Genomic DNA, 10,164 nt, shown 5'->3' with positions numbered 1-10,164 from the left:
TCAATCAATCAAACAAGAAGCACACACTGAATCTGCTGTGTGCCCAACACATAGATACAGTGTCATGTTTTCTTCCAACTCCAGTTGTTTCTTCAATGAGCTCCATAGCCAATTCCACAGCAACATTTCTCAGCAACTTACTAACATCGTATCTTCCCAAAACATCATTTTTAGTTTTTATAAAATAGAAAACCGTCTTCCCGTTTTCATAATTAATTTGCTTATGTAATGCTTCACCCAATTATAACAATTACTATAATAAGTATAACAGGTTGGTAAGCACTAATGAACTCAACTTACTTAATAGGAGCAGAAGCGTGTGGGTGGTTCAAGTTGGTTTCCCCAGGAAACACACTGAAATGAAGATTTGAGTACAGGCAGTTCATTGATAATTGTTGTCAGGAACAGCACACACATGCGAGTGAAGTGAAAAAAGCTCATAATTGGGCAGAGGGAGATTGGCAGTGTGGTAACGTCAGAGGCACCCACCTATTCCTGGAAGAACTCTGGAGCTGAGATGGCCCTTCAAGTTGTCTCAAAACAGTGTGGAGACCTTTAGGCTCCTATATCCACTGGGTGGCCATTGGTTGTAATGCTGCCCCTAGAACGGGGGTATAAACTCAGGTGAGGAATCTTCCTTCTTCCAAGGGCACTTCCTGAACAGGGGTTCAGCTGTGAGCCCCTGACATTCCAACATTCCTAACAGTTGAAAGAATAGTGTCTCTGTCCTGAGGGGTGGTAATCGGGGTCGCATCCCAGAGCAACCACCGTGGTCCAACTGACACAACTCAGACCATTTGCTTCATGTGATGTATTTACCCATAGGGGAACAACTCCCCCAGGATTGTTCTGGATGTTATTTTCTAGAAATGTTTACAAGAGGAAAGAGAAGGGAGCAAACTATATCTGCCACGATTGCAGCTCATTTCAAGGTCACATCTGATATCCATGATCTCTCTACTTCTCATTCTAAATTCCCCTTGACCTCAGCTAACTCCTCTGCAGCCCCAGGTGACTTATCTTGTAAGGTGACACAGACCTTCATCCCTGGGTGGTCTGCATCCCTTGTCACCATACCCTTCTCAGATTGTGACAGTTACACTTGTTCATTTATCATTAAAATTGAACAGGGGAGCACCAGAAGACACCCCAGTGGTCTTCCGAGTGTGAAACATCTTCTTTTCTACTTCAACTGCATAAAGTAAGCACAGTTTTCTCCTGATTAGTAGGTTCAATTAACCTCTAGTATGTTGATTCTTTTTTTCTCTACTAATCTATTGGCAGGAGGTGCCCTAAGTGACTAGACCGCATTTGCAGCTTAAAGGTTAGTGGGATTTATAATACGCCTCCTAGTGGCGGCACTCCCCTTTAAGAACCAGGACCTCCAGATGCTCAAAACCTAGAATTGAGGGGCTGGGAAGTGCAACCTCCCCTCTCCCAAGTAGGTTGCTGAGGGCAAAGGCAAATGGGGCCAGTTTGACTTCTATCCCTTGGTTTTGTGTCTCGTTTAGTCAGTCTGCCTTCTGGAGATGTGGTAGTATAGAGGGCCATTCATTTAGTGTCCTGGAATGTAGGGATCCATAGGTACAGAATATCATCTCCAGGCTGACACGTGAACTGCACCTTCAAAAGGCCATTCTATACTCTCTGAAGTCAGCAACTTCTGCATGATGTGGCATGTGAGAAGTCCAGTGAATCCTACAGTAATGCATTTGTATTGCTATAAAGTGAGTCTCTCAGTCTGAAGTGATGTTACACAGATTCCAGGTTTGTGATAAAAATGCTTAGACCCTCAGACTTCAGACTGTATTATAAAGCTGTAATCATCAAGACAGTATGGTACTGGCACAAAAACAGACACTCAACTCAGATCAATGGAACAGAATAGAGAACCCAAAAATGGACCTACAAACAAATGGCCTGTTTCAAAGGGGCACATGCACCCCAATGTTTATAGCAGCACTATCGACAGTAGCCAAAGTATGGAAAGAGCCCAAATGTTCATCAACGAATGAATGGATAAAGAAGATGTGGTATATATATACAATGGAGTATTACTCGGCAATCAAAAAGAATGAAATCCTGCCATTTGCACCTACGTGGATGGAACTAGAGGGTATTATGCTAAGTGAAACTTGTCAGTCAGTGAAAGACAAATATCATATGACTTCACTCATATGAGGACTTTAAGACACAGAACAAGAGAAGGGAAGCAAAAATAATATAAAAACAAAGAGGGGGACAAAACATAACAGACTCTTAAATATGGAGAACAAACAGAGCGTTACTGGGGGGTTGTGGGAGAGGAGATGGGCTAAATGGGTAAGGGGCATTAAGGAATCTTCTCCTGAAATCATTGTTGCACTATATGCCAACTAACTTGGATGTAAATTAAAAAATAAATAAATTAAATGGTAAAAAATAAAATAAAATAACAAAAAATAAGATAAAGATATAGTATACTCATTTGATCTAAATATATATTGTATACCAGTATATGGAGTGGAGAATAGACATGATCATTATAAAAACAAAATTAAAAGATTAACAAGGTACCCTTTGGATATACTTCATTAATAAACACAAATATGTAGCAGCAGCCTACTGAGAAGAATTAAAGAAGACCTAAATAAATGGAGAGTAATACAAAAAAAATTTCTCTGAACAATCATCAAAAATATATACCCAAGAGTAGATATTTGGAAAGGTGTCTTTAACATTTTAAGTGGGTGGGGGAAAAAAATGCTGAGGTATTCAACAGTGTACATAGAATAAGATCCTTTTTGATTACAAACTAAAAGATCAAATATCAAAATCATTTTTTTCTAGTGCAATATACAAAAAGCTATTAAATGTTTTGCTTTGGGAGGATGGAAAAAATGCTTAGGCTCTCTGATAGTATATTGCTGGCTAAGGCTTTGTGTACAGGAAAACAAACTCGTGTCCAGAACGTGTTTGATTCCAGAGCTCCTGGGTGGCTCAGTTGGTTAAGCATAGGACTGACTCTTGATTTCGCCTCAGGTCATGATCTCACAGTGAGATCAAGGCTGGCAGTTGGGTTCTGTACTGGATGTGGAGGCTGCTCAGGATTCTCTTTCCCTCCCCCTCTGTCCTGCCTCCACTTGTGCACCCACGTGCACTCGCTCACACGTGCTCCCCCCCCCCCACCTCAAAAAGGAACATGTTTGATTCCAGGAAGAATAATCAACTTGTCACCAAGTGTCTGATTGATCTCCCGGAGGGATGATGGTGCATCAGAAACTCAATTTGGTGTTGAGCTGACACCGAGCTGAGCTCAGCTGAGCTCAACTCTTGCTGGCAGGTTGATATTTGGCCTTGGTAAGTGGAGACCCATAACGTGGGGCCCATGTGTGCCTTCCATTGCTGCCACAGTAGCTCTTCAGTTCCTGAGCCAGTGTGCCAAGACGGGGGTGGCACCTTGCACAGGCTAATTGGCATCCACTAACCAGGTTGTTTAGTCGACTTGGTTTCCTTTGCCTCCTCCATAGCGGATGATTTCCGGTGAGTGTCAGCACACAGTACAAAGATATTTACACTCCACGCCCCTTTCCATAGGTTTGACTGTATGCTTCTCCCTTAGACTTCCTCCTCCCTGATCTTCTATACTGCTTTCTTCCATGCCCCCGCCCTATAGGCCCAACCATTTGTCACTCTCCGTGGGCTTATGCATATTCTTTTTTTTTTTTTTTTAATTTTTTTTTTCAACGTTTATTTATTTTTGGGACAGAGAGAGACAGAGCACGAATGGGGGAGGGGCAGAGAGAGAGGGAGACACAGAACCGGAAACAGGCTCCAGGCTCTGAGCCATCAGCCCAGAGCCCGACGCGGGGCTCGAACTCACGGAGCGCGAGATCGTGACCTGGCTGAAGTCGGACGCTTAACCGACTGCGCCACCCAGGCGCCCCATGCATATTCTTATCTAGGGCAATCTCTCTTATACAAAGTTAATGACCAGGTGCACTAAATGAAACTCTCTCCAATGGATTTCCCCTCACTAAATGGCCTTCAGGGTCACCCCTGAGTTAGCCTGAATCCAAATTTTAACAATTCTGTCCTGCAAAAAATAAAAAAGCAAGCCACAGACTGTAGAAAATAGGGACAAATCATGTCTTGGACAAAGGCTTGTATCAAAAATGTACAAAAATTTTTCAAAACTCAACAATAAGAAAACAAACAGCCCGGTAAAAAATAGGAAATGTTTTTGTAAATTATTTTTAAGTTTATTTATTTACTTTGGGGGGGGGCACGTGCGGGGGAGGGGCAGAGAGCAAGAGGGAGAGACAGAATCCCAAGCGGCCTCCATACTGTCAGCACGGAGCCTGATGTGGGGCTCCAACTCATAAACCATGAGATCATGACCCGAGTCAGAAGCCTAACCAACTGAGCCACCCAGGCGCCCCCAGGCTGGGAAAAGTTTTGAACAGACACTTCACCAAAGAAGATATTCAGATGCCAAATATGTACTTGAAAAGCTGCTCAATATCATTTGTCATTGGGGAAAATGCAAATTAAACTCACAGCGAGATACCACTACACATCCCTTAGGATGATGTTACAAGGGTTTGTGAGGATAAAGAGAAACTGAAATTCTATATATGGCTGGTGGGAGTGCACCGTGGCAGAGGCATTTTGGAACAGAATCTGGCCATTTTTTTAGAGTTCAACACATACTTACCAGATGACCCAACAATCCCACTGCTCGATATTTACCCAAGAAGGAAATGAAGATTTAGATTCGCACACAAAACCGTACATACGTGTTTACAGTATCTTTAATAATAATCGCCTCAAATTGGCAACATCCCAAATGTCCTTCAATTAGTGAATCGAGCAACAAATTCTAATCATTCATGCAACAGAATACTATTTAGCAATTAAAAAAAAAATGAACCACCATAGCAGCCAGAACGTGGGAGAATCTCAGATGCATTATGCTACGTGAAAAAAAAAAAATCCAGATTCAAAAGGCGACATACCCCAGAATTGCATGTATAGAACATTCTGGAAGAGGTAAGAGTGTAGAAGCAGAAAAGAAATCAGTAGTTGCCAGGGTCTAAGAGTGGAGAGCAGAGGTGAGTAAAAAGGGGCAACACAAAGGAACTTGGAGGGGGGAGTCACAGAATGGTTCTGCATCTTGATTTTGGCGGTAGATACGGGACTATATGCATTCGTCAAAACTCATAGAACTGTGTACCAGAGACAATGAATTTTATTGTATACAGTTTACCTTAAAAACCTAGAGATTTCCAGTTAAATAACAGTTGAGGCATTTGCTGGCAGTAACCAACTATTTGATCTTCCCCTGAAAACCCGCATCTTTAAATTTGTAGCTATATAATATAGACCATCTGTTTTAAAATAGCTTTCTCATGATGTCACTTTTAAAAATTGATGGGTCTAGAAATGTTTACTAGGGGGAAAAATTAAACTTGACCTCAAAGAGCATGTGTTAAATTGTATTTTTTTTTCCCCTTTCATACCTGGAAATACAAATTTAAGTGACGGATATAGAGAAAAATCTCTTTCATTTGTGGAATTGTCAAGCTCTCCAGCACCAAGCCCACCCAGAATACGGCAGGGGGCTGAGAAGGCAGGCCCCCTAGAGCAGGCCTCCCTGTCTTTCTGAGCGCCTGGCCTGTCGGTGTGGGGAGTGTGTGCTTGTTGGGAGGAGATCTCACACAGGCACAGTGCTCCGCACAAGCTGAGTGATGTTCAGGACTCCTTCGGGAACATGGGGAGTGGGCCTGGGGCTTAAGCGGTGGTTGCTGGCTGTAGGGTCCATTTAGTTGCTTCTTAGTAAGCCCTTAGGGGTGGGGGTTTGACGTTGCTCTTTTTCTTGGGGGGGGGCGGATCATGTGGTCCTGGTGACTTTTCGTCCTCAGCTTGGTTTTGCTCCCACTGTGTATCCTATTAGGAAGGCCTCACAGAGCAGTGAGACCGCAGGAGTCCCCCCACCTCAACATCCTGTAACTCACATGTTGTGGTCAATTCAGTTTTAGCATTTGGCAAGGGGGAGTGGGGAAGGGCAATGCATGAGGGAATCAGGGTGTTTTAGGGTGTCCCTGACATGACTGACAATGAGATCCCTAGATGGAGGATCCCCGAGGACAAGATCATGCAGTTTATTTTACATCGGTGCAAGATGCTCAAAGTACACTTTGAACACATGGAATACGTGTTAGGATTGGGAGAGAGGAACCCAAAGGTGATAAGGAGCAGGCTTATTCAAGGAATGGGAGGCAAGACGAAAGGGATAGCACGTTGTGGACTGAGAAGGAAATTTCAGAATTCCAGAACTTGGAAGGGAAGCAAGTATTTTAGGTTGCTAAGGAGGAGTGGGGCTGGAGGTTGCTGGAGTTAAGGGAGCCGACTTAGGAGATTAGGGTACCGACTGGCTCATCACGTCATTAGTTTGTTTGTTCATTCATTCATTCAACAAATAGTTCCTGCTGAACATTATTGGCCTTGGATCCATGGCAATGAACAAGTATTTTCTGGTAAATACAGGGATGGTAGCTGGGAGACCTAACAAACAAGTAAGAAAGGCTCTAAGACAGTGATTTCGGAGTTGAGATTTCCTGGGTTTTGAATCCCAGATCCAGACACTTAATAACAATGTGACTTAATAAATAAATTACTTAATCCATTTGTGCCTCGCTTTTCTCATCTGTCCAATAAAAATATTAAGTGCCTACTTCATAGGATTGTTGTGCTTAATGTGGTCATTAGCATAAAGTTTTAGAACAGTGCCTGAAACATAGTAAGCACTCGGTGACTATTAGCTATTAAAAATGTAAACAGATATATACTTTAATGTCGGGTAGTGACAAGTGCTAGAAAGAAAAATAATTCAGGGAGGGGGATAGAGAGTGGTGGTAGGGCTGTTTCAGATCAGATGTGGAGAGGAAGGTCTCTCTGGGGAGGTGACAGATGAAAAAGGACCTGAATGGTGTGGGAGAACAAGTCATGCAAAGGTCTGTGGGAAGAGTATTTCAGGCAGCAGAAACAAAGGCCCTGGGGCAGGAGAGATTCAAGGCCTAGGAAAGGTGGTGGACAGTAAGACGCTGAAGACCTTTGTGATCCAATCCCTACCCCACTATGCTCCTCCAATTTACACTTTTGGAAGACAAATCATCTGTGGGGGTCTGGTCGCCTCCGGAGGGGTATGTGAGATGTCTGTGTGACAAATTGAAAGTTTTAGAGATAGGACAACTTGAGCTTAATGGCAGGTTTCATATATATATATATATATATATATATATACACACACACCCACACACACATATGTATATGTATATATGTATATATATTACATATGTGTATATATAATATATATATATATTATATATGTATATCTACCTAAAATGCTTCTGGTCAAGGGGTCCAGTTAGAAAGTATTTACAGCTCCATAGGCCTGTGTGTGTGTACATAAAAAATATATATGTATATATATACATGTATCTAGATACATGTATATAAATGTATCTATATACATAAAATATAGTCATACACTAGGTTAAAACCCTATATATGTTTTAAAGAGAAGTAATAAAATGCCTGTAACTATGCATATATTAACATCCCATAAAGGCCTGGAGTAAAATGAGTAAATATTGACACTAAGTGGCACAAATAAGATTATAAATAGCTTCATGTGCATTAAGATTTGGCCTCCAAATGAGGCAGAGAAGATTTTGCTGCCAAAGCGCTGCAAAAAACTTTTGGATTTTCAGCGCTTTTTGAATTTTGGATAAAGGATTGGGAACCTGTAATAATTTCCTCCTATGGGCCATCTATAGGATCAGAACTCTAGGGAGCAACATCTAAAAGACACAATAAAAGCCCAAATGGAAAAACCTGTATAACAAATAGCCTTAACCACTGTTTTTGAAATATTTCCTAAGTATAAACCCTTAAGATATTCTACTCCGGATATCTTACAACTCTCCTCTGATCGGGACCGATCAGAATAGGGCAGGATTTTCGTAAAGGAGAAAATTAGGAGTGGCAGGAGCCCCTGAGGTCAGCCCAGGGCCTACGCGACTTTACAGAGGTGTTGGTATACATTTATGGCACTAAGTTCCCGGGGACCAGAACTACCTTGCACATAGAAGAAAACTTTGCCAGTTTTTCCCTCTATTCATCAAATTTTGCTTCTCAGGTAAACATGCTTGTAGTAAGAGTGGGAGTTAAGCCTCAGTGTTAGTGTCATTATGAAAGTTCCCAGATAGAATCTTCATAGTTCTTCAGAGCACATAGAAATCTGACATTTATCCTCAGAAACATCTGACATCTAGAAGGTAACAACAAAGGTATCAACAGATACAATCACAGTAACCTGAACAATGTCCTCCTTTCAGTCAACGTTTATGAATGAAACCTTTAGTGCCAGAAGCTTCGAAACAATCTAAACTGCAACCCGTACCTGAGTTCCCCAGGTCCTAGTGAGCAGCTTGCCGTGGACCCCTGGTCCGCGGCCCCGGGGTCCCAGCTCCTCCCTCCGGGGCTGGGGGCGGCTCTCCGCCGCGGGGCTCCGGCCACCAGGGGGCGCTGCGGCCCCCCTCTCCCGGGAGCGGCCGAGCCAGCCCGGTGGGTGTTTCTCTCCCTCTCGCGCTCTCTCCTCCCGGCCTCACATCCGGGTCTGGAGCGCGGCCGCCGCTGTCAGTGCTGGTGCGGGCGCGTCGGGGGCCGGGCCGGGGCGCAGTAAATGGCGGCGGAGGGAGGCGGAGCGGCGGCCACGCTCAGCTCAGAGCCCCCGAAACTTTAGACTCGAAGCCCCACAACTTTCCGGGAAGTGCCGCCGCTCCGGAGAGGGGGGGGGGCGTGGACGGAAGGGGGAGCCGAGGCGGGAAGTCTGGGGGGAAGCGCCTGAGAGCCGGGGAGACTCGAACCCGCGGCGGGGGCGGTGGCGGAGTCCGCCTGTGCCTCGCGCCGCGGCGGCCCCCGCCTCCTTTCCCCGCGCCCTCCCCGCGGCCGCCGAGCCGGAGCCGGAGCCGCGCCGAGCCCGGGACTGCGCGGGGCCTCGCAGGCGGCGGCGCGCCGAGCCCAGCCGGGCCCCCTCCTCGCGACCTCCCGGCCCTGTTGCTCGGGCGCCCCCCGCGCGCGTGAGGCCGGGGCTGGGGCTCCCCGCGGCTTCGCGGGGCGAGGAGGAAGCCGGGCCGCGCACAGCCCTCGCCGTCCCGGGGTCGTGGGGCCGGGCTCCGGGTGTTGCATGCGGGGCGGGGCGGCCTTGAGCCGGAGGCGAAGATGGAAGGCTTGACGCTGAGCGATGCGGAGCAGAAATACTACTCGGATCTCTTCTCCTACTGCGACATCGAGAGCACCAAGAAGGTGGCGGCCAACGGGCGGGTGCTGGAGCTATTCCGGGCCGCGCAGCTGCCCAACGACGTGGTCCTCCAGGTAACGCCGCCGCCCTCGCCTCTGGTCGCGTCCGGGGCTCTGCCGGCCGCCGACCGGTCGCTTCCCGGCGGCTCCGGCCTCCAGCCGCCCGCCGCCAAGGGGGTGGGAGTGAGCGCCGTTTCCAGCAGCGCCGGCCGTGGGCTTGTGCCCCCGGACTCCCCAGCTGCAGGCTGGGGCCGCAGGTGCCCGGGTGGCCCGGACTCGCGGCGCGGTCGAGGGGGAGGGGTCGCTGTTAGAGGACAAAAGTCACGCAGAGATACGGTGGGGGGTGGGGGGCGGAGGTCTGTGTATTCTCGCTCAAGAACCTAAGTCCAGTATTTCTCGGCTGCCTCTCAAAATCTGTATTTTTCACAACTGGAAGAGCAACTTCAGATGAAGGATATCGGATTGTTACCATGCCTTTCTTTGAATCGTAGATCCTGATATATAACATAGCTCTCCGGATCCTGCAGAGTAGTAAAGTTATCAGTATAGGTAAAATGTTTTTTAAATTCTTGAATAAGCCAGCGGGCGAGACAAAGTGGGTTTTGTAGGAATCGAAGAAGCCTTTTTCTCAAGGAAGCTGAATTCTTGGGGAGATCAAAAATTTGAATTTATAGCTAGTAGTTTGCAAGTAGATATGGAAAGAACTTGTAATTATAGAACGTGTGGCTGATGTAAACTGGACAGTTTTTTGATGCACATTCGGTAACAGTTAGTGGAACTTAGGGATTGGGGTTGGGAGATAAGTAAGTATTGAGCAGC

The 10,164-nt window shown here is 46.0% G+C and overlaps 1 protein-coding gene across 6 annotated transcripts in view; it reads left to right on the top strand.

Annotated features, from left to right (window-relative positions):
- Nucleotides 1-9,172: 9,172 nt before the first annotated feature.
- REPS1 (RALBP1 associated Eps domain containing 1) overlaps nucleotides 9,173-10,164 on the top strand; it is a 90,689-nt gene continuing 89,697 nt past the window's right edge. For all 6 annotated transcript variants that reach the window (XM_030316463.1, XM_030316462.1, XM_030316459.1 and 3 more), the window contains exon 1: nucleotides 9,173-9,420. In XM_030316463.1, the coding sequence (XP_030172323.1) occupies nucleotides 9,268-9,420 (153 nt within the window). In that variant the 5' untranslated portion in view covers nucleotides 9,173-9,267. The remainder of the gene's footprint in view (nucleotides 9,421-10,164) is intronic.

This window comes from Lynx canadensis, chromosome B2, assembly GCF_007474595.2.
Source record: "Lynx canadensis isolate LIC74 chromosome B2, mLynCan4.pri.v2, whole genome shotgun sequence".
Lineage (NCBI taxonomy): Eukaryota > Metazoa > Chordata > Mammalia > Carnivora > Felidae > Lynx > Lynx canadensis.
The sequence above is the reverse complement of the archived record's forward strand: the minus strand, read 5'-3'. Positions and strand labels throughout refer to the sequence as shown.